Below are 27,260 nucleotides of genomic sequence, written 5' to 3' on the forward strand. Positions count from 1 at the left end.
AGCTTCCTGCTGCTCGGAAATAAAGCATAAACCCTTACGAAGCTGAGAGTGGCCACGCCGAACCAAAGGTTCATGCCGTCTTTCCTGCCGCCTTCATTCAGTCATTTTAGGTTACTCGTGGCATTTCTCTGTCAGGTGATTTGACCCAGATGACATATCCCTTCCGTTGGCACCTGTACCTGCAGAATAAATTCCAGACTCTTTAGCCCGACATTTGAGACCCTTCTCGGTCTGACCCATCTTTCCTTTCCATCCTGTACCCTAGTGGTCCCCAACCTTTTGTTGGCACCAGGGACCGGTGCTCCTATGAGAACCTAAGGCCCGGCGATCTGAGGTGGAGCTGAGGTGGTGATGCCGGTGCTGGGGAGCAGCTGCAGATACAGATGAAGCTTCGCTCACTCCCCCGCTGCTCACCTCCTGCTGTGTGGCCCAGTTCCTTACAGGCCATGGACCGGTACCAGTTCACAGCCCAGGGGTTGGGGACCCCAGTGTGCCCTGTGCTTCCGTCTTATCTGACTGTCGCTGTTTAGACCATGCCTTTGCGCAGCTGCACACTCTGCGTTCTTCCCCTTGTCGTTGGAAAATCTTTCTCAGTGTCGTTTAACATGGAGATGAGCCTGGCTCTCTCTGACGCTCCCATCTCTGCTACATCCCAGGATCAGTTACTCTTCCTGGAGCACTTGACACATAGTTACATTGCAGCACTTACCACAGGGCACGGTGATACTTTCTGCATTTCTCTTTCCCAGAACTCCTCGAAAGGGGAAAGGATCTAGCGTTAACCGGGTGTTGGTGTGTGTTGGCCACTGCCCTGGGCATTCACGTTCATTATTTCTGACCCTACCAGGTCAGCGTTATTGTTCCCATTTTAGGATGAGGAGCCTGAAGGTCAGAGTTGCATACTTGCCATTAAGAGGCAGAGCTGGGATTTGAACTTGAATATGTTGTACTCCAAGGCCTGGGCTGTTGTTGTTATTCCACGTTGCATTCTGAGGGCAAAGAGTATGTTTTTAATACCTTTATACCTGCTCTAGCCCCGAGTATCTGGCATGTAGTTGGAATTCAGAAAATGTTCATGGAATAAGGAGATCGTATACTCTCTTAGCTTAAGGGCATGGCCAACTGGCAATGTCAAGGTCTCGCCCTCCTCTGTTTACTTGTTAAAGGTTTTGAATGCTATTAGTGCTATGGTCACTTCCCTCCTCTTTGGAACTATAGCCCTTTGGGCTCCTGGAGGTAAAATAAAGAAATAGAGACCAATCTGGGGTATAGAATTTTAGTTTTTATTGCATCATGAAGGCCATGAGCATCATTCGAGCGAGCAGGCAGGGAGGTAATCACAGCTCACTGGAGGACATTTAACCAGGGCTTTGTAAATTTAGAAGAAATACTCCTTTCCCACTGCAGTATGTTCAAAGATCCCTCCCAGTCCAGCCCTCTACTTCCATCCTCACAATAACATCACATGCCGTCGAAGGCTGTGGAGGCCTCCCAGACTGGAGACAGTCTCAGCTGAGATCTAAAGGAGAGTCGAGGGCTGGGGGTTGTTTGGGAGAGTGTCCATGGCCCCTTTGAGCCGTGTGGCTGGCACGCAAAATGTGAGAGTCAAGCCTGGAGAGACAGGCAGGGCCATGCTGGGCTGGTCCTCAAATACTGTTAAATTCTGCCGTGTGAGAAGAGGAGAGTGTCCAGGGACTAGACTTGCCATTTTGAAAGACTGTCATGGTTCTTGGAGGATGGGCTGGAGGGACGCAGGGAGCCTCTTTCAGCCCTCCTCAACCATGTGTCACCCTTTCCATTTCTGACAGGTTTGTTTCTTTCCTTCTGTTCTTTTTTTCAGCTGTAGGCTTAGCACTCACATGGGTCACTCCTAAGCTAATTAAATGGGTGCCCTTGGCCCATTCCACACTTTGCAAGGCAGCAGCAAGCCCAGGTATCCATCACGCTGTCTGCGCAGAGTTGCATCTTGTGTTTACCTGTTAATGGATACGTTGCAGCTTCGGAGTCCTTTGCTCTCGTCTGAGCTTATGAATAATGAGACGAGAAGCAATAGGAAAAAGTGGGAGAAAAAAGAGCTTTAAATTAAGGAACTTATCTATAATGGAGAGTCACATGGGTTTTTCACAGAGTTCCAGGAGTTTTTACTCATCGCTTAGGTGGCCCTTGGGAAATACCGGTTAATGACCAGATGATTGCCAGAATGGTGATATTGGGACCTACTTGAGGACCACAAGGATTTCGAGAGTTTTAAACCCATGAGGCCCCTTCATGGATTTGGGCCGGCCTTCCACCTTCTCCTGGGGCCCTGAAGGCAGAGCTCCACCCCTTGAGTAAAGCTGTGATGCAGGGGACGAGTTTATGATGAGCCTCAGTCTTTCCAGCGCTAAGTGAGGATCGTACTCCCTACTTCAGAGGGTTTCTCTGAGGACCAAGTCAGACAGCACATCTGAAATGCCTCGCACGACGCTGGCGTTTGGCGAACGGTTGCTGTTGACTGACGTCCTCACTTGTCTCTCTCCATAAGTGTCCCTTTCTTCGTTGGCTCCTGTCTCAAGCCCACTGAGTACGTTTTGTTTTTAGAATATCCTTGCTAAAAATGCCCTAGGAAAATAAAAGTACTCTAAAACATTACGAAGATGGGGGAAATTACAGAGAGCCCAGTAATCGTAAGTTATGGTCCGGGTTTGGGATCTTAGCGTGGAAAGTGATTTCTCTTTCATTCCCAATGGTCAAGGACTGAGGACGACAACTTGACCTACAAACACATTCTACCCGAGTCTCCTGAGCCTTCAGCCTCTCACGCCTTGTCCGATTGTGAAATATCCGAAAAGTCCTCCTCACAAGACCAGAAGCAGGACAGCGAGATGGAGAAGACTTCAGTTATAGCGAACAATTTTTCTCAAGGTAAGTTAAGCCTTACGAAGCATTTTAAACATAGCCAAGGTTTCCTGGTTTAAACAACAATTTATCATCTTGCCTTAGTAAGCAGAGTGTAGTGACATTTGAATATTTCTCTGATGAAAAGAGGTCCTGTGAGGGCCAAAGCTGGTTATGAAGAGTATCATTTATTACCGGGGGAAGCTACGATTGTTGAAAGTGTGGTGATGGGGGCAAAGTCATTTTTATTTTTTAAATGGTGACTTATTATATGACTTGCCATTTCCTCGCTCTCGAACAGTGGCACGCTGGAAAGCACCGAGGTTATGTGTCAGTTCCAAGTCTGGTTAATTTCCTTTGTTTCTTTCAAACTCTTCCTAAGGCAGGTTCACTTGGGAGACTCTTCTGCTTTGAATTGTACAGATGCCTGGAGTCCTTAACCCCTGTTTGAACGTTTCGTAATTCTCTACGTCTGCTCTGTTTCTCTTTTGTGTAACTCTCGGCGCTCTGGGTCAGCCCCTTGTCCTGCCTCTGACGTGGAGCCATGGGCTGAGTTGGTAGAATCAGCCCCCAAGGCCCCGCCTGCCCCTAAGCTCTCCTTCACCGCCTCTGTTTCTGCAGCCTTGATCACTTCCTGTTGGGGTATTAGGTAGGGCTTAGTGTTTATAATTCAGCATATTTCAGAAGTTCAAGGAATGTATACCTCAGAACAGATAGACCAGGGATCGGTACTCTTTTCCTGCAAAAGGCCAGATAGTAAATATTTTAGGCTTTGTGGAGCATATGGTCTTTGTTTCCATTACTCGATCCTGCTGTTGCAGCAAAAAGCAGCCGTAGACAATATGCACATGAATGTTGTGGCTGAGTTCCCGTAAGACTTTATTTACTAAAACAGGTGGTGGGTGGATTTGACCCAGGGACCATAGGTTTCTGACCCCTGATACAGACTCTGGACCTCAACTGACATCATTTGGTCTCTCCTTTCTTCTGGTGAGTTGTTTGCACAAATCGGACACTGGCACCTTTTTGCTAAAGTTCTTTGTTGGCACCTGATCACAAAGAACAGTGGTTTTCAAAAATTTTTTATCTTTTTTTTTTTAATCGACAGAACATCTCTCTCCCTTTTTTTTCAGATGAATCTTTGCATGGAAGCCCAATATGTAAAACAGATAAGAGTGGAGCCTTTGTCCCCTGTGGTGGCCTCATAGGCTCCTTAGGACACTCAGGGCACAGAGAAACTCAGTTTGAAAACATACGTAGAGCGTGAAGTGTACATGTCTGATGTAACTCAGGTATCAGCTGGGGTCTTCAGAAACCAATTGCCCAAATTTGCTTTCTTTGGATTTCTGGCTGTATCCCTCTCCAATTTCTCTGAGTTTCTATGTACAGTCGGCCTTCTCCTAATTTAGGTCAGATCATGAATTGTTTCCCTGTCCCTATTGCCACCCCTTGCACTGTGTCAGTGTGACATGGAACTCAGTCCCTTTCCAAGAACCCCCGAGACCATTTCCACAGGCCTCTGTGGGAGGAGCAGACTTGGGTGGGGGTGTGAGGAACTGGAGGGGCTGGGTCACCATGCAGCAAGCCGGCTCTTTTACATGGGAATATTAGAGGTCCCTGTTCTTTAGAGCCCTCTTGCTATTTTTCCCTCTTGCCTGCCCCTCTGTTTTCTGGCCTCCACCCTGCCTGCCCCCCCAAGCTTGGTTTAATTCCGGTGTAGAACCATTCAGGCATCTTTTATTTCTGATTCCTCTGGGGACCCATGACGTGGGGCGCGTCATGCTCTCCTAGTGGGTTACGGGGTGCTTTCCTGAGTGGGGTTCGTGCTCACTGGAGCCATCTTAGTAACCCCTGTTAGCTTCCTTGGTTTCTTTGTCTTCAGACATTCAGTCTCTGCATCTGTTTTTCCTTTTGTCGTATTTATAACCTGAATAGAGAGAGAATTTCGTGTGTCTTTTTTACTTACCATTATATCATATGCTTTCTGATACGTTACATAACATCATTCCCAGTGGCTTTAGAATAGTCTGTGGAGATGGCCGAACACAGTTTTCGTACGTTCCTCCGTTGCTGAACATTTAAGTCATTTTTAAAATTTCACAATTGTGAGCATTGCTGCGGGGAATATCTTTGAACGTGAAGCTTTCCTGTTATTTTGGGGGCAGTTCTTAACCTAGATTCTATAAATTGCAATGCCTAGGCAAAAGAGGCACTTACTGTTTTCTGGTAGATGCTTCTTAACGGGATTTACGATTTTAAAGAGTTGGCATTTGTCAGAAGGGTATTATTGTAAGAGGGACAGGTATTTTTCTCCCACTTCGTAAAGGCGAATATAGGGTTTCCTCCTCCTTGGCGAGGGCTGCATAATTAATAAGTGGTGTCCGGTTCGATCGGGAATGTTTCCTTAAGCCCAAGGGATGATTCCAGCTCCCGGCCAGACTCAGTAGAAGATGACTCGTACCAGAAACTGGCAGTGTGTGATGTGGATCAACCAGCAAGGAAAGCTGCAGTCAGAACAGATAAGTTCCTGACTCCCTCCGACCTGACTAGCCACTGGAAGATTTGCATGGCCGCGAGGCAGGGCCGGCAGGTGCGGTGCCAGGATGTGCCAGGAGTTCCTTGCAAACAGGGTGCTTCAGTGCTGGGCTGCAGCGAGGGCCTCAGACGTTCCCGCAAATGACTTGCCACACTTCTGGCATTAATAGGAGATAGCCGAGGGTTTGGGAATTAAGTCATCTCATAAACATTCAAATTCATGGCGAAATTACTATTTAATTAGGAAAAGATCTGTAACATTGTGCCACTTGTAAATGAAAGTCATTTTGGAGGAATTAAAACCGAGTCATAACATTAGTAGAATGTTTTAAAACAAACATTACTAAGACATACCGAGTATACCCTAATTAATGAATTAAAGACATAGTTTTGCCTTTGGATACTTAATGTGATTATGCTTTAAACACTGATTCTAGAAACCTACCTCTAGATTGGAACTATGCTGCTTGCTTTCTTTATAAAATTGAGGTGTGGCCGAGGCTAAAAAAAAAAAAAAAATTTGCTCATTTTAGAAAATTTGGAAATTTAAATTTTTTGTGTATTATTAAATATAATTTTAAGATGTAATGCAGTAGTTTTTTAAAGCCTAAAATCTACACCCAAAGGCAACCTCTGTTAATACTCAGGTTTGTTTCCTTGTTTTGCGTATGTCTTTCCTGTCAGCGAGTTTTGAAATAGAGTTGTGATTATGTCGCTAAGCTCTTTTGTGTCTCTGTTTTTCCATGTTATTTATAGAGTCTTCATAATATAATTTTAGTAGCTGTATAATACTACATCATAATGGATGTAATATGACTTATTTAATAATTTATTTTCAGTTCTTACTGTTATATGTAGTGCCAACACGAACATTTTTATGCATTCTGTCAAATGGTTGTGAGCATCTCTGGTGATCGCTAAATTCCTGTAAGTAGAGTTATTTGGTAAAAGACGTTAAAAAGAACCTTTCTAAGTCTAATGATAAAAATAGTCCCGAAAAGTCACATACATTTATACTCACGCTGAGAGGATATATTCTCGAGAGTACTTTTCTTGCTATTCTCACTAGCTTGAGATTATTGTTTTATTTTGTTTTTAAGTCTTAAATTAGCAAGTGATAGATGAAAGGAAACATATTCCTTTCAAAGAATTAGTCTTGAAAATATCTAGATTCATAATGAAGGAAGTTTAATCAACTCTCAGGCAATTCAGGCAGATTCGAAAGTGATCTGTCAGTTTCACCATAAGGAAGGTTTTAATATTTGATATTTAGAAGAATAAAGGGCTGCATTAGAGTTGGCATTAAAATCGTATGGAATATAATTTTTCCACGTGATGTAAAACACCTTCATCGTGGAGGGCTGCGGAGAATCACTCCAGAACTGTGTCTGTGGGCCGTGGGCAATAGCTCAGCCTCTTCGTGCCTGGGAAAGAATTGCCAGTTGCGGACTGTCTTAATACATCCAGTACTGTTGGATTGTCAAGATCACTGCCTAATCTAGAAATTACTCACTTTGTCGGGGGCTTCAGACTTTAAAAATTTCCTCCTTCCTATAGACCTACTAATGGAACATCTACAAGAAATTCGAAGTTTGCGAAGACGTTTAGAAGACTCTATTAAGACAAATGAACAGCTGCGGAGACAGCTGGAACGACAGGAGTCTGAGTTTGATCAAGGTGAGGGGCCCTTCCCACGGGCCGTGTGGGCCCCGAGCGCTCCACTTGCCATGCATTTGCCCATTCTGTGCATTGGGAAGAGCTTCAGACTTGTGGCCAGAGACACTTCGGGTCAAGTCCTGACTTTGCCGTTTTCCTCTAGGGTGACCTCATTTAACCTTGCAGACTCTTAGTTCTAGTAATTTAGCTATAAAATGGGGATAATAATTTCCATTTATCCTGTCGTGATGAGAATTATGTGAGCTACTTGACGTGGTACACCCTGTCACAAAGCAGGTACTTGATAAGTATTAACTTTCCAGGCATTGGAGAAATCTGCCAGCCTCTGACATCGCGAATTGGGTTGACTTGTGGTTTGCCTTTAGAAGCTGCGGAGACATAGATAGGTATTTTAAAATAAAACAAAGCAGTATTTTGTGTTTTTGTTAATAATAGATTATAAAAATATTAGCATTGTAACAGTCTGGTAAACCTCAACATGCCAATCAAAAGATCACCAGTATTCCTGCATAGCCACAGGTAGCTCTGAATGGAATGTTCTTTCATGAAGAATTTTATTTTTCATAGGTAAGATAGTCATGTGGTTCAAAAATTAATATCTCCATCCCATACCCATTAATCCTCTTCTCCCGTCTCTTCCCGCTTTTGTTTGTTCCTTCTGTATCCTTAAACAGTGTTTTTAAAATGTAAATACAAATATATATTCTCATTCCCTCTCTCACTTAAGTCAGAGGTAGAATACTTTCTATCACTATTCTGTCCCTTGGTTTTCATTGAACAATACATTTTGGACACCTTTTCTTATTGCTCCAAAGAAAGTATCTTTATTCTGTGAAGAATGTGTCTTGAGAGCAGCTCCGTGCACTACGAAAAGCCTGAGATTGTTTGGGATTGGACCACCTAGGTGTGGATCCCAATTCTTCTGTTTATAGCTTTGTGACTTTAAGCAAGTCCCCCCACCTCTCCCAATCTTAATTATAAGAGTCATTGTAAGATTAAACGAGGCAGTGTTACGAATGGGGCCTTGCTGGGTGCTCCACTCAACAAATGGTTGTTTCATCATTATCAATTTTATTTTACTATTTTGCTTCGCATAACATTCCTAGTTTAACTTCGCAAAGCTCTGCAAAGGGCAGGATGCTAATGTCATTCCCATTTTTAGAGATGAGATAACTGAGTCCTGGAAGGATGTCTTCGGTGGCAGCACTTGTGTCTTTGGACCTCCTAGTCCAGTTCTCATTCCTCTCCAGCCCACCATAGCCATCGGCCCAGAAGGACATCTTTCCAAAGTACTGCGCATGCTCCAGTTTGGTTCAGAGTGGTTCCCTCACTCTCTCCATCCACCTCCCCGATCTTGCATCTTCCCCTCCTACCCCCAGGGAAGTCGGTTAATCTGAGTTATTAGTCATATCAAACACAGGAAAGAAATACACGCCTGGGCCCTTCACGTTCACTCGTGGTAATGCCTGAATTAGATTCATTCTGTTTTACATTTTCCCTGGCAAATCCAATTATACAATTATTCGAGGGCTCAAATGGCCACCAGCTATAATGGAGCAGCCAATTGCTCTGCAGAGTAATTCACTTTGACGGGAAGGTTTACAGAAAGGGATTCAACAAGTATTTAGGCTGGTGGAAAGACATGCTGTCCTCACCATGTCATCACAGTCTCTGAAAAGACAAAGAAACAGTCGTGGCCCTGCCTGCCCCCTGCCATGAGATGTACGTCCGGGAGCAGGTTTGAGAGAGGCATGCTCCTTGTGGTGTTGAGGTGGAGCGTTGTTAAAAACTGTCATCTCATGGGCCAGGTCTTCCAGCTTGTCACCACTTACATGAGCTTATACTGATGGTGGCCAGAGGAAAAAGACTGGCTTTTCAGCTCAGGCTTTGTCAGGAACTGCTGTTTGGCCTGATTATTCTTTTTGAAAAGTGACCAACTTAGCTGTGGTCATGGTAGACTTCTGTAGAATTTTTCCTGTTTATCCAGATTGCTCTTTGGTCCTGTGTTAGCTCCAGCCTATCATTAGTTATGATATTAATACAAATGGTAATCACAATAATAACGACATCGATCGTTTTCATTGAGCTAATGGAGACCTAGGGAAGTTATGTGATTGGTTAGGTCACGCAGTTAAGAAGCCAGAGCCGTGGTTCAGACGCAGGTATCACTGAAAAGACCCCGAGAATTCGTAGAGGAGCGTGGAGGAAGGTGGCAGGGAGAGACATGCGTGAATTGAAAAGCCGTAGGACATTGTGGTAAGTGAATTGTGGGCATGAGAAAAATGTAGTGCTGGAGAATGGAGAGTATGAACTTTGGCTTCTGGGAGAGCTGATGTCATACCTTACAGGGAGTCTGACTGTTCCAGATAATCACTTGTGTACCAGGATGCTTTCAGCTGCCGCTAACAGAATATGCGTAAAAACTGGTGTAAACAGTGGAGATTTATGTTTTCTTACATAACAAGAAATCCAGAGGCAGGCAGTTCTAAGGCAGATTTAATGGTTCAGTGATAGCAGGGCTTGGGGTTAGTGCCTGTGATGACTGCAGTAATTACAAGCATCACTCCCTTTCTGGACAGTGTCTGGATCATGGGAAGGAAGTGGGAAGGGCTTCTCCCTGTCCTTCTCTTTTCATCTGGGTGGGAGATCTTTCTCAGAAGCTCCCAGCAGGCTTCTTTTCAAGTTTCACGGACCAGAGTTAGCTGCGCCAGAAGCTGGGGAAGCAGATATCTGGCATTTTATTCCGTGGTTCAGTCGACAGTCGGTAAGGAAGACGGAGAGAAAGCATCTGCTTGTCACGTGCGGAAAGGGCCTTGCACACCATAGGTACTCTCCAGGGGGTGCTATGGACATGAGCGTTATGTATAGTACAGAGGTAGAAAACTCGGAGGACGGGGAGTGTCGAGATGGAGTGTCAAGGGAAGCGTCCGGCCAGAGGAAGAGACGGGATTTCAGGAGATGGACCACAGCGTGGGGAGACATGTAAAGTCTGTCTAGCTTTAGACCCCCTGATCTCCTTAGCAAACACTTAAGAGGCAGAGAATGTGAGCTAAGAGTTGAATCGAGTATGATTTTGACAGGTGAAGAAGGTGGTAGGCAAGGGGAGTAAAGTACCTCATTCTCCAAAGTTGAGGAGATGTGTGACCACCAACCAACGTGGCCCAGTTTGGCTGCATTTGAGGACATGAGGATCTAGGATGGAGAGGGTGTGGGGTACGCCATGGAATTGGAGCTAAATAATGGCCATCTGAAGTTTGGACCCTGTGTTTGCTTTATTTGATTGTCTTTTGCAGTGGTGGGCTGTCAGATGTTTTTGAGCAGAGAATTACATGAACGGACCGTATTTCAGATGATAACCCCATTGGTGGCGTAGCCGGGAGGCAAGGCAATGAAGCCTGAGCCGCAGCGGCAAAAAAGAGTGAGCTGGTGTCCGAGGCGTTTGTGGGAGGCGTCCGCAGTCATGCTTGTCTGACGGGGCAGTAGAAGAGAGAGGTGTTAGGACGGCTTCCAGGTTTCTCACTGGGGTTAGGGGCAGTGGCGACACCATCTGTAGGGGCAGAAAACGGGAGAAAGAGCAGGTTTGGAAGAGTGAGGGAAGAAAGGTGAGGAATTCAGCTTTGGCTTTGTGGGCTGGGACAGGTCTGGCAGGCTGTGGATTATACGGGTTTGGATTTCTGGAGAGAGATCTGTGGAGGGTAAGGCTGTCACTCACCCCCCACCCAGCGTAGGTCTCCTGTGTCACTCTCCCTTAGGACAGGTAAGGTGCGGGGATCCCCCTCTTGCATCCTATTTCAAGCTCACTCTCATTTCCCTCTGGGCTCTGGTAATACCCTATCTAGTTCACAAGAGTGTTATCCCTTGTATGTTGTGCGTCCTCATTATTCAAAACTGTTTTCTAGAAAGTTCTACATGACCTGGACACTCTTCATCAATCACTATTTATATGTGTTTTTATAGGTTCTTCAAACATTTTTGCTTACGATTCAGAACTGCATAATTCTCTGACATCAGAAATTCGTTTCCTGAGGAAGCAGAACCAGGCCCTCAATACAATGCTTGCTAAAGGGTCTAGAGGTGAGAGTCAAAGGTGTCACCCGCAGCCTAGAGCCCCGCAGCCTAGAGCCAGCCCCACAGCCTTCTGTGGCGTGCACTAGAGTCTAACCAACCTGAGCTGGCACTAACGCAGGCACTAGAGTCCGACCAACCTGAGTCGCATCCTGTGGCTCTGACTTTGGGCAGGTCACTTAACCTCTCTCCGAACCTCAGTATTCTTAGCTGTAAGATAGGAATACCCCACAGGGCTGTAGCGACAAACACTGTGAAGCCCTCAGCATAGCGTCTCTCGTGGGGCCCAGTAAACATTACTTTCTTTACCTGTTACCCATTCCCTCTGTACAGCCACCTCTCATTTGTCTGAATTCTCAGTGGAAGAGAGAAGGAAGGCCTGCAATATATTACTGCCAGACTCTCAACCAGAGATTTCCCACTCTCGGGAAAGTTTTCCAGTATTTCTTAACAAAGATCCCTTCTCTTAATTCCTTCTGTTTGGAGCTTCGCCCCCCAAGGAGCTTTCACGTACAAGACCTCTCGACACTTAACGGGCTCCTGGAATGACATGGTCTTAGTCCTGTTTGACAGGTGAGAAACTGAGGCCTAGGGGAGTGACCGACCCGTGGTCACAGACCTGGAAGGTGGTGGAGCTGGCACGTGGGCCAGCTTAGTTCACTTTCCATGGAGGTGTTCGTGCCGACTCTGGGGTGAGAGATGAAATTAAGGCTTCTGCAGATGGTTCGTTCACTCAGCAGAGACTCTGGTTCTGTGTCAGGGCCTGTGTAGATTCCGATACAGATTTGGGCCCGCTTCTGCCAGGGCTCACAGTCTGACGGAAAGGACAGCCAGGCCGCCCACCGCAGGCCACTGTGAGGCGTAGCCATGGCGAAGGCAGGCTCAGAGTTGGTTGCAGGACCCTGGAGATGGCATCCTGACCCAGGGAAACTGGTCCTCGGAAGCGGAGTCTAGAGGACAAGTTGGGGTTAATCACGGTGCCTAAGGTTGAGATGGACCAGGAGGGAAGAGCAGACACAGGCTGAGGGCTTAGGGATGGGGCGAGTACAGACCTGTCAGGAATCAGATGACGCTAAGTATGGCTGGAGTCTGAGTGGGGAGGAGAAACTTGCTCAGAAATGATTTGTGTCGTGGTTAAGAGGAGAATCAGACAACCTGGGCCCGAATCTTGGCTCTGCCGCTTGTTAGCTGTGTGATCTTGGGGGAGGTCTTAACCTTTTCGTTTCTTATTTTCCTGTCTGGAAAATGGAGAGAATAATAATAGTACCTACCTTGGAGGTTTGCTGTGAAGAGTGAATAAGATGATACATGTCATGTCTGCAGTTAGCTCTGTGGGCCTGTTAGCTGTTACCATCACCAGCGCTGCTGGCAGCCCTCAAAGTGCTTGTAAAGCCCCGTGCTAAGCCCTTTTACACCTAGTCACCCCGTTAATCCCCACAATGATACATGAGGAAACCGAGGCACAGGAAAGGGGAGAAACTTGTTCAAGGTTATGGAGTCAGAAAGCGGAAGAGCACGTGAGCACGCCACACTGCCTCCGAGCGTGCCCTTGACGGCTGCCCCTGTGCCCTGCGTGTATTTATTTCTCGGGAGAGGTGCTGTCCTCAGGGCACCGCCTGGCTGGCCTTGTGGGAGGCTGGCGGACTTTCCCAACACGCACTGCCAGAGTTTGGAGCTTGTTTCTTGTTTCTGTCTATAATTTCTATCCACTGTTTGCTCTGTGAAGGCAAAGTAGGTTTGCACAGCCCATTATTTAATAGAAAATTAAACAGGCCCATTTCATCCCAGTGACGTTTAATCTGCAGCCTTGATGTTGACAGATTTATCTGCCCAAAATGCATGAGATAATTGGAATGCCAGAATCATAAATGCCAGATTAAATCTCGTTCTCTTTTGTATTCTTGGAGTGCTCGAGCTGAAGTGCCGTATTTGCGTAATAAGGTTGGAAAAAACAAATGGTGTCTCTTCTCAGCCGCGCTTTTCGTGTTTGCAGATAAACAGAAGGAGAATGAAAAATTACGAGAGTCCCTCTCCAGGAAGACTGCGAACCTTGAGCACCTCCAGCAAGAGCTTGCCTGTGTGAAGGGAGAGAAGGACAGGCTGCAGAAGGAGGTGGGCGAGAAGGAGAGGCACAGCCAGCAGCTGCTCCAGGAGCTCTGTGACAGCCACAGCGAGCTGAGCAGGTAGTGGGCGGGTGCAGCCGTGCCCAGGCCGGCGTCCAGGCGCTGGGCTGCCGTGATGAAACAGGGTGCGCCGGGCCCTGCCCTCATGCACAGGCGGGGGTAGGAAGACAGCAACACGCAACACGTAATGGGTCAGGTGGGAATGAAATGCAAGGAGCGAGGTCGTCTGAGTAAGGGGGGTGGGGCCTGGGGGAGGGAGTTGCTGTTGTTGCTTTTCCAGGGGGGGCTGGGGGACCTCTCTGCACTACGGACCCATCCTGAGCAGTGACCTGAGGCAGTGAGGGTGTGAGCTCTGCAGACACCTGGCGGAGGGTTGTTTTTGGACGGGACGGTAAGGGCCCCGAGGTGGGGTGTCCTTGGCCTCTGCAGGGCAGAGCAGGGAGGCCAGTGCATCTGGAGGAGAGAGGGCGTGGCGGGGGGTGAGGGCAGAGAGGTGGCTGGATGCTGAACCGCGTAAGGCCCAGTCGGTGTACGGGCTTTGGTTTTCACTGAGTCACACGGGAAGCCGTTGGGAAGGATTCTGAGTGGAGGAGGAGCATGGGTCTGACTCAGATTTTAAAAGGGTCGTACTGACTGCTCTTGGCAGTTTCCCTGTAGACTCTGTCTTGCCCCACACGTTTCATTGGTCTGTCAGCTCCTGTGAGTGCCCCGCTCTCTTAGTGAGCGACATCACTCTGGGCTCCCCAGGGTGGTGCGCTGACTTGGCCAGGTCATTGTCTTCGCCATCACAGTCCTGGGCTTCACTTCCTCATAGCCCCGAAGTGAGGGTTAGAAAGCACGCACCTCACAGTGGCTGCGACTGGGGTCCTTAACCACGCGGGCCCCGCTGTCCACACTCCTCTAGCCGAGGGCAGAGTTGGCCTGCGTGAGTGACTGAGTGAGAACTGACCTCTCCTCCCCGTGGTGCTGGGGCCGTTGCAGGGTGCAGGAGGAGGCGGAGTGGAGGCAGCAGCTGCTCTCCCAGAACGACAAGCTGCTCCAGTCCCTCCGAGTGGAGCTGAGGGTGTACGAGAAGCTGGACGAGGAACACAGAACCCTGAGAGGTACTGGGCGCTCCGGTCCACGGCCCCCCTCAGCCTGGGCTCTGTGTCACGGGCCGTCAGCTCACCCGGACTGCGGGGTCGGCGCTCTTGCCTGAAATGCTGTCGTCACACCTGTGCTTGCCTCCTGGGTGGAGCAGGTGTATTTTGAAGCAAGCTCTCGGGCTCACCCTTCTTCCAAAGAAGCCGTAGGAACCATGGAAGGGCTTCAGCTCAGGAGTCAGGCCAGCCGGGGTCTGGGTCCTCACCGCCTTGCTTCACGGTGTCACTGCCTGCGGCAGGTCACCTCACCCCCTGGGGCCTGTTTCTTCCTCTATAAAACATGCCTGCTGATAGCTATTGTATAGCGTTGTGAAAATTAAATGAGATCATTTATTAAAAGAATCCTAGTGCCTGGCACATAGTGGGCACTCAAGAAGTAACTTTTATTATAATTTTATTGCTAGTATTGTTTCTTTTTGCCCATTCATTCAGCCAGTAAGGATGGAGCCATGTACTCCATAGTGGACACTGCTCCGGAGGTGGTCGTTGGCCCTGGTCCCCTCTGTGTCCTCAGAGAGATACCGGATCAGAGCGATCTGACTATAGACTAATGGTTTAGAATCAATTTTGAGGTGTGGTGTTTTTTTTTTTTTAAACTAATTTTCCAGATGGTTTCTCACTATTGAAAGTTTATCTAGAAAAGGATCACCACCTCACAGCTTTCATTTTCTCCTCAAGTTGCTTTTTCTTATTCTTGCTGTTGTACCTTTTAATATACTGTGGCTCTTAAAGTCAGCCCCTTTCATTCTATAATTCCAGCCCAAATAGGTTTTATTACTACTAGACATAATTTCGGGGTTTGGTATGCAATTTGCTAGGCTTTTATGGCCAGAAGCAAAAATTAATTTCTGGCTCTTATTTAGCCTGTGGAATAGCAGCAATTAAGTCTGCCAATATTTTTGTTTTTAAAGTCAAGTCGTTATTTAAATTGTACCTAGTTCTTAGGGAGGGGAGGGCGATGGTGGCGGCGAGGTTAAAACGGTGAGCTCCTTTCTTGGCTGACCCTTCGGTGGCGGAAGATGTCAGGGCTTCCCGTTGCACGTATTTGCAGCTTCTGGAGCAGAGGCGTTGGCAGACGGCTGGCAGGGGCGGGGCGCTCTCGGGGACCTGCACGGCCTCCTGACAGAGGTCCAGGCCCTGCGGGCGCAGCTGGAAAGGAGCATCGGGACCAACTGCGCGCTGCAGAGCAAGCTGGAGGAGCAGCTGGCCAAAGGCGGAAGGAAGGCCCAGGACGCAGCACTCGCCTCAGCTCTCCAGACCCTGCCCACCCGCGAGCGGCCCCTTCGGCTGGACAGACACGGTACTGCTCCCCGCCCCTCCGCACTCAGAGAGTGCAGCCCTGTGCGTCTGTGGGATGTGCGAGCTTCCGAACGGTGCCTTGCTCACGGAGGTGTCTTTCCATCGACAGCAGACATGCTGTACCCTAGGAGCCAAGGGACCTGGCCGCTAATTAGCTGTCACCTTTGGCAAAATGGTGTCATTTCTTTTTGGGGCCTCCTGATTCTCAGAGAAGTGGAGTGTGGGCTCCCAGCCGCCTCGGGTCTTGCTCCTCCTATCCATTTAGTCCTGCCCACATCACTCCACTGCCGAAAACCCTTTTCAGTCCCTCTTACTGCTTTCAAAAGAGAATTTAAACCTCTTAGTCTGGCTGACAGTGTTTTTCGGGATCTGAAAAGCATCCTGATAGGTAGGAAAACTGGTTCCTTTTTGCATTTGCTTGTGGGTTTATTGTCTAGCCCTGCAGAGGCCGTTTAGGGTGGCAGAAAGAGGACAAGACTGGGTTCGGTCACCCTTCTGCCACCTGCCCCGCAGAGGGCCTGGAATGTACCAGCACATGGTGAGGCCATCGTCTCTGCTCTGTGAATGAAGGAGCTGAGACTCAGGGTCCTGGACTTGCCCTAAGCGACACAGGTAGGTCGGAGACTGGAGCTAGAAATCGGTTTTTAGCTCCGAGTCCACTGCCGTCCCTGAAGTACCACCTGACCTTCCAGAGTGACCGGAGCCCGGGGGTCGTCATCCTTACGCCCACAGGGTGGCTGTGCACATCCAGTGGGACAAGGAATGTCAGCATGCTTTATAAAGAAGTACCGTATGAAAGTCGGGACTTATCTTTACCTGGATTGGGAATTAAGTCTGTTGCTTTTAATTAAAAATCAAAATTTCTTACACAAGAGTACCCAGTCATTCTGCTTTCAAGCTTGGTTTTTCCTTGATAAGGAATTTAAAATTTTAACCAAAGAGATGACGTGACAAATTTGCAGGTGAAAAAAAAAAATCCTTCACGATTCTACAAAATGTTAATTTTTTACTTTGCATGTTTCTCTTTATTTGGTATAACGAAATGTAGGCATATATTGTTCAAGTTGGGTTTTGTGCCATTCTGTGCCCTTTTTTTGTTTTTGCCCAATATTACGTGATAAATGGTTTTCCTTTTTTCACACGGGCTTCTTAATTATTGTTTTCAGATTGTCTGACACCAAACCATTACACTGGTGATTATGAAATTGGTCTCCGATTTGGAGCTTTAGTAAATGTTGATGTTAATATGCTTTTTGCTGTTAAACGGTATTCTTGGATAAAATCCTCTTGGAGAATCTCGAAGGGTTGGAGGGTGCCATTCTGTCACCGTCTGCATGGACTATACGTCCGCGGTGGGCATCACGGTTTCAAATATCGGTCTGCTCCCCGCCCCTCTTAGGGCCCTGAGGAGGTGGGACCAAGGAGATCGTGGGGGTGGGCTGGGGAGACCGAAGCAGGGAGAGCGGTTCAGTGCTCGGGGTGCCCTAGAAGGAGAGTTGGGGCAGCCGAGGTGAGGACGCCATCAAACAGCCTGTGCCTGCTTTCGAAATTCGTCCCAGGCCAACCCTGGGTGTGCCTTGCAAGAGGTGTCCAGAGGAATGTGTTCGGGAGTCACAGCCCTGACTCGGCGGGAACGTTCTCCAGTTTCCTCGAGCGAAGATTAGGATGGTATCATAGGCAGCAGCATTTCTTCCTTTGCAGACTTTTCAGGACTGTAATTAAGTGCACCAGTTTGAAAGTTTTTGGTAGAAAGCGGTCCCTCACAGTGTGCCTGGGGGAGGAGCTGGGCGGGGCCTCTTCAGGGTCCTCGCTGGGCCACCCGTGCTCCAGATAATGCTGGGCAGATCACCGCAGTCTCCGTCCCTCGGTCTCCTCTTCCAAGAAATCTGATTACCGTGCCGTCCCACCCACAACTACGGAGAGTTCCGAAGAGAAGGTGCTTTCCACGCCGTATGCGTCACAGGCCATCTCTTACAACGTGTAACTAGTTTCATCTCCTCACGTTGTTTCACGTGCACCACATCCCAGATCCTACTTTGGGGGGCTCGGGTTCCTGCAGCAGCCTCCAGACTCCCTCCTCCAGTCCAACACACAGGCCTCAGCCCCTTGAGTGGGCCCCTGCGGTCCTCACACTTCTGGCCTGGCATCTCGCCGTGTCCTTCCCCGGCACCCTGGGCTCAGCCAGTTGAAGAGCTTGACTGTCCCTGAGTTCGTCGTGATGGCTCACTCATTCCTCTGCCTGCACTTCTTTCTCTCCTCGGGTTTCACCAGAGTTACCTTAGGCCCAGACTTTCCCCCCTTAGCCCTGACCACTCTGAAGGGAAACTTCCTGTTTACTTGTCTGGACAAGAGGGCCCTTCCGGGGAGCAGGGGCGGGGGGAGGGGGTCCTTCCGGGGAGGGTACCAGGCCTGCTCACTCTTATCCCCCGCGTCCTGCACATGGCCTGGCAGGAGTGAGGCCCAGCGCGGATGTGAATGAATGCTGTGTGTGTCTGCTATTCGCTGTGTTCTCCCTCAGCGCCCTCGAGTGCTGCTGAGAGGGAAATGAAAACTTCTGACAATTTGTTTTCCTTCTCTTATTTTGCATGTCATAGATGGCGACACCTGTCCCATGGCGACTGAAAATGCGTATGATCTGTTCGATTCCACCGTGGCAGCGCCACCAACATCAGGTACAAAGCTGAACTCTGGGTAACTATGGCAGGGTTGGGTTTGGCAGTAGGACATTTTAAATCGAAGACAAAGGGGGTCCCTGGTCCCAAGAGAGTATCTGGCAGGAATCGGGGATTCACGTTCTCAGCATTTCTAGCTAGTGATCTCCTTCTCCCAGCCAGTTAATCTGTTCCTGGGTATTACCAATTCAGCAATGTCATTGCGTCTCTATTAATTAAAGCGTGACACTTTCCATGGCTTTCAGAGCCTTCCCCGCTGCCCTCACATTCTCAGGCAGCCTGTCTGCAGGGTCGCTGTTCTGCGGACAGGCTCACTTTCCTCCCACTGGGACTTTGCAGTCCGGCCCCCTCCTTGTCCAGACCGCCCTTGTCTCATTCTCTGCCGGTGGAAGTCCTGCTACTTCAAGACTCATGAGTGCAAACTTCACTGTGAAATGCCTTTCTGATGTCTCCAGTGAGAAATATTTATCCAGACTTCTGTCGATCCAAAAGTAAAAAGGAATGGGCTTTTCCCTTTGTTTAGTGTAATTCTTGTTACCTATTCAATCTAGCTCAATTGTTGCTTCGTCTGGGAAGCCTTCCCTGATCTCCATTCCTGCACGGAGAATTGATTATTTTTAGCCCTGAGCCCCATCTCTCTGTCATTGCGCTGTTGTACCTCCCACGCAATGTCTGTATTCTTACTAGACCACGGGCTCCAGGAGTGCGGGCACCGACCTGATTCATCTGTCTAAATCAGGGTCTTCTGCAGACTGGGTGCCTGACCTGATAAGCTGAATTGAATCGAGCTTTTCCCACATGGGGAATAAGCCCAGTGTGGGGTAATAAACAGACTGAGGTCCTGGAGCCCGGCCTCTTTCTTCTCTGGGCTGCGTCTGTGGCATGTGGGCCTGAGGGCCATTTTTAGCCCTCCTGTCTGGCTTCACCATTGTTGAATGCAGCTCAGCGAACACGGGGGTGCTGCCCCCAGTAGATCTGACATCTTCCCTCCCATTCTGTAGCTTCAGAGACTCCTTCGCTCTCTGTAAATGACATGGACTCCCTCTCCTGCGTCAGTATCAGCTCAGCCACCAGCATCCCGTGCATGTCTGGCCTGGTCCCTGGCCGCCACTTGTGGGCCAGCAAGAGTGGCTGCCACGTCCTGGGCATGATTGAGGACTATGATGCCCTCTGTAAGCAGATTGGCCAGGGCCAGAAGCTCCTTGCCGAGATGGACATTCAGATTCAAGAGGTTCCCAGCCCCACAGGTCGAGAGCTGGAAACGAAGGTAACCTGACCGACAGCTGGAGGGAGACAGATACTCAGTGGGGGCAGGAAAGGACGTGTTGGTGGGGCACCTGGGGCAGGGGCACACCTGGCTTCAGTAAGACCTTGAAACGAGGAACGTAGAAGCGTAGCCCACGAAAGCCACGAGGTCAGCTCCAGTCTGGGGGACCCCTGTTGTTTCCTGTGGGAGGAACACTGGTTGAGGTTGATACACTGCGTTACTAGGATCTGCCCCATGACTCCCTCTGTCTGCTAGCCTCCTGTCCATCCTTCTGTCCTCCAGTGTGTCCATCTGTTCCTCTTTCCAGTCACCTGGCCACCACCCACCCAGGTCTCTGTGGCTCAGGCTCTGGGGCTGCAGCGGTGAATAAGGTGGCTAGACACCCAGATCCTCACGCAGCATATGGTCACCCGCACCGTGACGTCTCAGCCGCTTTGCGATGAGCTTGCCAGCGTGCGATGTCCTACACCCACCTCCAGGTTGCTTGCCCCTGCCGCCTCTTCATGCAGAGGAGCTGTTAGCACAGTACTCCCTCTCATCCCAGGACAACCCGTGAAGTGGTTGACGTCGTTCCTGCTTTACAGATGCTGAGGTGGAGTAGCTTGGAGCAGTCAGGATTTGAACTCATCTCTCCATCCTCCTAGGTGCTCTCTTTCTGTGTCATGATACTACTGCCTGAAGAACAGTGTTTGTCACCTCACTCATCTGTGCTGAAACCTCCAGTTCCCCCTGGGTACTGTTCAGATGCCAAGCATTTCAAATTTCTAGTTCTACTGCCTCGCTCCCCAGTTTCATCTCCCGTGTCCCCCGTGTGTGCCCTGCCCCTGTCAGGCTGGGCTGCATGCTGTCATCCTCCTTGCCAGCCACATCCTGGCTCCCCGTGCCTTCTGGCTTGGAAGACCCCTCAGTCCCTCTTACCTACCCCTTCTTCCTGCCTCCTCCCACTGGAACCTTCCTTTTAAAGTTATCTTTCATTGAGGACCTACCTGTGTGCCAGGCATTTGACATAAAGTTACTCATTCATTCACTTTCTCCAAGGTTTGGGGTCAATTTTTTTCCCCCACCAGACTGGACCCAACCTCCCAGCTTCTGTGGGTCACATTTTCCGTTCATCCTCCCAGGTCCCTCCTGAGGGTGCTTGAGGCTCCTGTTTCCTGATACCTGTTTTGCCTTTTAGTTTTATTTTGTTTTACTATTATATTGTAAAAGTCAATTTTGCATTTGACATTCCACTAGATAATAAGGTCCAAGAGAGCAGGAATAATGTCTGTTTTGCCCAATACTGTTTATCTACCTGGCACAAGTCCTGGCATGGAATAGACACGTGGTATAAATATTTGTTAAATGAATTAATAGTAGCAAGATTATTCTTTTCTAATTATAATCTTTATTGTACAAAAGCTAGAAACTGTAGGAAAGCATAAAAACAAAATATCTATAAATATACCAGTCCTGAACCCTTAAAATTTTGATATATGCTTTTAGCTCATTTGTAAAGTTTAATAAAACTGTCTCAAACGTACATGAACTCCATATTTTGACTTCCAGTTCACAGTACATTAACATTTTTCTTATTCAGTATATTTCTAGAATTTGACTTTTAATGGCTGGAAAAGAACATATGGATGTACCACTGTTTATTTTTACTCTTAAACCGGTTGTTGGACATTTAAGCTGTGATGATCCTTCTAAATAGATGTCTGGTCGTATCCTCGAATAATTCATTAGGGGCAAATTCTCAGAAGCGGAAATTGTGAACTCTTTAGGGCTCTTGTGATAAATCTTGCTGTATCGCTTTACAAAAATATTGTTATTTCTCTACATCTTTGTCTTCACTGAGTATTTTTACATACAAGTTTTTTTTTCTTGCTAATTCGGTGGCTAAAAAGGGTGTGTTATTTTATTTTGTATTTATTTTATTGTGAAGAATTTCTTTTTTTTTAAATTTATTTTGTTTTCCCATCTCTGACTCACGGCCTTTGCTTCCTCGTGCTCTTGACATCCCCCAGTTTGAGTCCGCTTCGGCCAGCAGAGCGGGTGAGAGGGCCTTGACGAGGCCCCGCTGTCGTCCGGGCAGTAAGCAGAGCCATTTAGCAGGGACGACTGACTCAGAAAGGTTCACGTTGTGTCCCTTGCTATTGGCGTCTTTTGTTTGCTTTCCGGAGAGGCTCCGTGGGCCATGGAGCAGAGAGTGGCCCTACCCCGGGCCCTCTTCTTGGCATAGTAAATATAGTTAATGCAGGTGGTTATTAATCACAGTTATTGATTCGGTTAAAATCACCACCGAAATTCTCTCATAATCTACAATTCACTAGTCTTTTAAGAACAATAAATTGGTGTCATCTGGCACTAGGCTGTTGCTCAGCATGTGGAACGTAAGCCCTGCGGTCTGGAGATTTATGCTGCCCGCTAATGCTGGCTCGTCTGTAATCTTTTTCCAGCCCACAAGTAACAACCCTCTCGTTCCCCCATGCAGGGTCTACACTCGGCACCCCTGAGCAGGTTCGTCACCACCGTGAACACAGCCAAGCTGACCCTGGAAGAGGCCGCGAGGTTACTGACGCTTCTCTGGAGGGTCTCACTCCCCACAAATGGCCAGTGCACCCTTCACTGTGAGCAGGTGGGTGGTGGCACATGGATTCAGAGGCTCAGAGATGCTACTAGGGCTTGTGCCTCTGTCTCCTTTATGTCTAGCCCAGGTCCTGACTCGGCAGACGTGCCCTTAGGTTGGGGACTGTGTCAGAGGGCGGGGAAGGCGCTGTGTTTGTTCAGAGTGGTGTGCCCGCTGCTCCCTGTGTTTCTTACCTCATCCCCTGGCACCCTTGCAGCCCTGACCAGGCCTGTCCTCACTCCTGGCATAGCTCTGTTGAGGGAAATCCTGTTCGCATTCTACACATGAGGAAACCGAGGGCCAGGGAGTGAGGCCCATAGTCAAGGTTAGAGCTGGTTTGAAGGCACAAGTGTCTGAATCCGAAGGATGAACTTTCATTTATGGGCTTTAGGTCCCAGCTTGTCCTCGTGGATTAGCTCCTTCCTGTCTGCTCAGAGTCTCTTCCAGGTCACGTGCCTTTCTCTGGGCCATCTGACGCCTTTTGTTAGCTTTCAGCATCATATTTAGTGGGCCTCGTTCAAATCTGTTTTAACTTCTTCGAAACGACTTTTTTTTTTTTTTAATCAATGAAAATCACTTATAAAACCATTGAAACTTTCCTAAAAGCTCAACTTTGCAGTAGCTTCAGTGTGACTGGATTAAGAACAGTTGCTCCACACCTATCCTCATCCCCTTATCCCATGGCACCAGTCAGGATTAAGACAGAGCAGAAGCGATCGTAGGCTTTTGTCTGGGACACACGTAGTATTGTGACAGGGTGGGCATCCACTCTGGTAACCAGAGAAACCTGCCCTGGAAGAAGGAGCACACAGGTTAAGGGGGAGTTAGATCTCTTTGGTGGACTGAGAGAGAGTTCCCCCTTCATTTATCTAACTTGTAAATTCTTGCCAAAGGCCAGCAGGAAGGCGGAAGGGAAATTTGCATTCTGTGTCATTACTCTTCTGGTTAAACCCCTTTTGACAGCTCTCGGGTCTGTCAGTCATGGCAAAGAAGTAGCAGTGAAGCGGCTCCCTCTGCTTGAGAGGTTCTAAGGAGCCTATCCTAAGATTTCTCCCTTGGGGTCCTGGGGAGGAAGTTTGGGTGCTGCAAGCTTGGGGAAGTACGTAACCAGCCATGGCGCAGGAAAATCATGTTTTGCCCACTTTTAGCTGGTGGGGGCCTGGAGTAGAAGGAAAACGGAATGTTGGAGGGAAGGGGGGCCTCTGGGTTCCAGCCCCACATTCTAACCCACCAAGCTTTTTTCCATCTTAGGCTTAGATGACACAGATGCCCCCCTCCCAGCTGGCTGGCTCCTTCTCACCTTTCAGGTCTCAGCTTAAATGTTACTTCAGAGAGAGCTCCCTGTTCACTCAGTCACAGCATCCTCTTCTGTGTCATCATAGCCCTTTTCACAAGTTACAGTTATACGTTCATTTGTTTAATGTCTGTTTACACGTTTTCCATGAGGGGCCAAGTCTATTTGGTTCATATTTTTGAATGAATCAGTGAATGATTGCCTCTTACACTCTCAAACCAGTATTTGCCCATATGATTTGTAAAGCACACCATGTCTGAACTAAAAAGTCCACCCACAACACACTGCGATAATGTTTTTGTCCGCTGTACTTAGTAACGTCTGTTAAACAGACAGAACGCAGTTCTTATTTCGCGTGCACGCGTGAGTGTAAATTGTCACGTTAATATCCCCTGTAGCAAATGAGTCCAGAGATGGATCAGTGCTCGTGTGGTTCACCTCTTCTTCCCGAGGCTTTCTCGGGGAATTGACTGTGCTCACTTTAGCATCAGAGAACTTTGGAGCCACGGAAAGGACCCTACAGATGCCCCGATATAGTCGCTGGTGTACACAGACCCCCGTGTGGTGTTAAATTGCCTCTGGCCACTTTCCTGTCCCTGCCTGTGTTTCATGCAGTGCCTTTTTCTTGGTGTGAAATGTGTGTAAGTCAGATTTCCAAGTTTTCACTAGCAACCCCAATGGTTTTTTATTACCTAGTGTTTTCTCTGAGCGTCATTAATTTGCCTTTTGCATTTAATACACCATCCCCTGCAGTTCCGAGGACTGGTCTGGAAAGTGTGATCATATGCATCAGTTTAGCTAAGAAAGTTTTCATTTTTTTACATATTTATTTTTTTAATGGAAGGATAAACAGTAACGAAATAGGCCACTTGTAGGGGTGAGCAGGAAGAGGGTGGAAGGGCAGAAGGTCGCTTTCTCTGAATAGGTCTTGTTTTGTAAATTTCACTTTGAAACCATAAATGCTTTACATAATTATAAGTAAAAATAAAACGAGAAAAAAAGCAATGTCTAAAAATTCATAGCAAGAAGAAATAGACAGACCTTAGTGTATACAGTATAAAAGGCATAACCACACAAAGAGGAGATGTTTCTATGACTAGAACAGTAATTTGTATGTTATCACTAGTGGAAATACTCTAAGGGCAAAAAGAACTACAAGAAAATTTTAAACTGTTTTCAGTGATTAAATTTTTGGTAATAATATTGGTATTGACAGTATGAAACTATTTATAAGGTAAAACAAACAACTAATTGTGTTGAGTTTTTTACTGTCAGGGAAGAGATTTGATGAATAAAAAAATAAAAGGATAAAAATCCTGCAACCCTTAATTTGAATTGGAAGTATCAATATGAACTCATGATGTATTTCCTATTAATAAATTTTACTAATTTCTCTATATAAAAGGTATAAAAATGTCCAATCCAGAACCAGTGAGCACTTTTAGCGCCAAACTGTGGTTTCTAAATACCTTTTTCCACTAAAAGGAAATGGGGCTTGTTTGAGAAATGGCTTAATTCTAGGTCTAAGCAGGAAATGTACAATATGAACTTTGAACATCTTTTCATCCTGGGGAAAAAAGAAAGAAAAGAGAGAGTGAAACTTGCAGATTTACACTGGTTTTCAAATTATGTCCCCTGGACCAGCAGCATCAGCATCATCTGGAAACTAGCTAGAAAGGCAAATTTGGGGGCTGTACCCCAGACCTACTGGTTCAGAAGCAGTCTGTTTTTACAAGTCCTTTTGGTTGCTCTGAGAACCAGTGGATTAAAAGAAATGTAAGAGACACGGCAATCAAATGCAAAACATGCTGTTTATTTGTATTCCAATTTAAGTGAAATCAAATCAGTTATTCAAAAAAAAAATAAAATAAAATTAGGACGTATTTAGGGAAATGTGTCTACTGACATAATTGGTAATATGAAGCAATTATTGCCATTTTTAGATGTGATCATTGTGTGTTTTTTAAAGAATCTTTCTAGAGCTATATACTAAAATATTTTATGGATGAAATATGATTATCTTCTAGGATTGATTTAAAAAATAATTTTAGGGTGAGGATAGGCAGGATTTTGATGAAACAAATTTGACCATGATTTGATGATTGCTGAAGCTGAGTGGGTACCTGGTGGTTTATTGTCCTCTTCTTTCTACTTTTGTAAATATTTGAAGATTTTCATTGTAAAAAAAGAAAACAAACAGTCAAAACCAAACCAAAACAAAGGAAGCCAGCTCTGGAAATCAGTCAGAGTGCTCATGAGTAGGGCGTGGTTCTCAGCTCTGAGCTGAGCTCGGTGGCCGGGAGGAAGAGTCACTCTTTGAGCTCCTCCTGGTGTCAGGCACTCTGCTGTGCACTCAGCCTCTCACTTCATCCCTATGGCAGCCTCCCGAGAGTTGGGTGGTATTGTTCCCACGTTCTGGAAGTAAAAACCGAAACGCCCTTGCTCCATCATCATAACAATGACAGCTGGAAGTGACCGAGCGGGGCTTTGGAGCCCTGCAGTATCTATCTACCAAGAGGTGTTTATCCTGTAAAACTAAAGATTCTAGTTCAGAGGAACAGCAGACGGTAATCTAAATTCCTTGTTTTAAGTGCTGGATAGAATATGTACAGAGTGTTTTAAGAGTGTAGGTGGAAGTTAACCCCCTGGTTGGCAGATGGCCTCACAATACCCACTCTGTGCCAGGCTCTGGTGCTCAGAGGAAGAATTGAGTTCTGCCCTGAGGGAGCTTGTATTCCCAGAGGGAAAACAGTGGGCACCCAAAGGAACAGAAACCAGCCTAGACTCCTGGTGGGGAAGCGTCTCAAGGAAGGCTTCCTGGAGGAGGTGATGCCTGAGTTTGACTTTAGAAAGGGGAATTGAAGCGAGCCAGGCAGGGACGAAATAATCGTTCTCCCTGTCTTCAGGCGTCATCCCATTTGAGTCTCACTCTGTTGCGATGTGATATATGGGTCAGGACCATCCCTCTTTTACAGATGTGGAAGGAGCCAAGGCTCTGAATATAGAGTGACCGTCCTAGCACGTGTGGCCTTTGAAGCCATGACCGGAACACAGATCTTTGTGGGCTCTTAGCATGAGGAAGAGAATCAAAGAAAACCTAATGTTTAAAGTAGGATCTGTTTTGGAAGAACAGTTTAAATCCTTGTAGCTGACACAATTGGTTAATCTTAAAAGTAGGTTAAAGCAGGGAATCAAAAAATGATACATACCTTAAACATTTTAGTTTAACAGTTAAATGCACATTCATTTGCCATTCTTTTGATGTAGGGCCAGAGCCTTTTCTTTGAATATGGGTCTGCTGATGGGAGTTCTACATTTCCTTTCTTTCATAAACTACATCCATAATGTATGTCTGTCACTTCCAATTTCTGTTTCTTTAAGATGAAGAAAAGACTTAGACACTTGCAAAGCAATTTGAATATAGAATTCTTCTAGACCTTGTTCCTCCCACAACTTTTATAGTTGATTTACCCACACCTAATATGCCAGAAATGTGCTTTTTAGTGACTTGCCTTTATCAACCAGCTTTCTCTTTTCATACACATATTTTTATGGGTTTACGTAGTGATTAAATCATATACAGTAAGTTCCATGACTTTTAGGCGAAATGATATATAATGAAACCAGTTTTACTATAGGCTAATTGATAGAAACTAGAGTTAAGTTCCTGTGGCATCTCGTCAACGTTAAAATGAAAT

The 27,260-nt window shown here is 47.1% G+C and overlaps 1 protein-coding gene across 1 annotated transcript in view; it reads left to right on the forward strand.

Annotated features, from left to right (window-relative positions):
* The window catches only part of CDK5RAP2 (CDK5 regulatory subunit associated protein 2), a 155,903-nt gene that overhangs the window by 123,495 nt on the left and 5,148 nt on the right, over positions 1-27,260 (forward strand). The window contains 9 exon segments of the mRNA XM_039866749.1: positions 2,735-2,904; positions 6,970-7,089; positions 11,047-11,163; positions 13,148-13,337; positions 14,259-14,380; positions 15,471-15,719; positions 18,313-18,390; positions 19,392-19,657; positions 22,134-22,277. Coding sequence (XP_039722683.1) covers positions 2,735-2,904; positions 6,970-7,089; positions 11,047-11,163; positions 13,148-13,337; positions 14,259-14,380; positions 15,471-15,719; positions 18,313-18,390; positions 19,392-19,657; positions 22,134-22,277 — 1,456 coding nt within the window.

This window comes from Pteropus medius, unplaced genomic scaffold (genome assembly GCF_902729225.1).
Source record: "Pteropus medius unplaced genomic scaffold, Ma_sr-lr_union100, whole genome shotgun sequence".
In the NCBI taxonomy this organism is placed as follows: Eukaryota; Metazoa; Chordata; class Mammalia; order Chiroptera; family Pteropodidae; genus Pteropus; species Pteropus medius.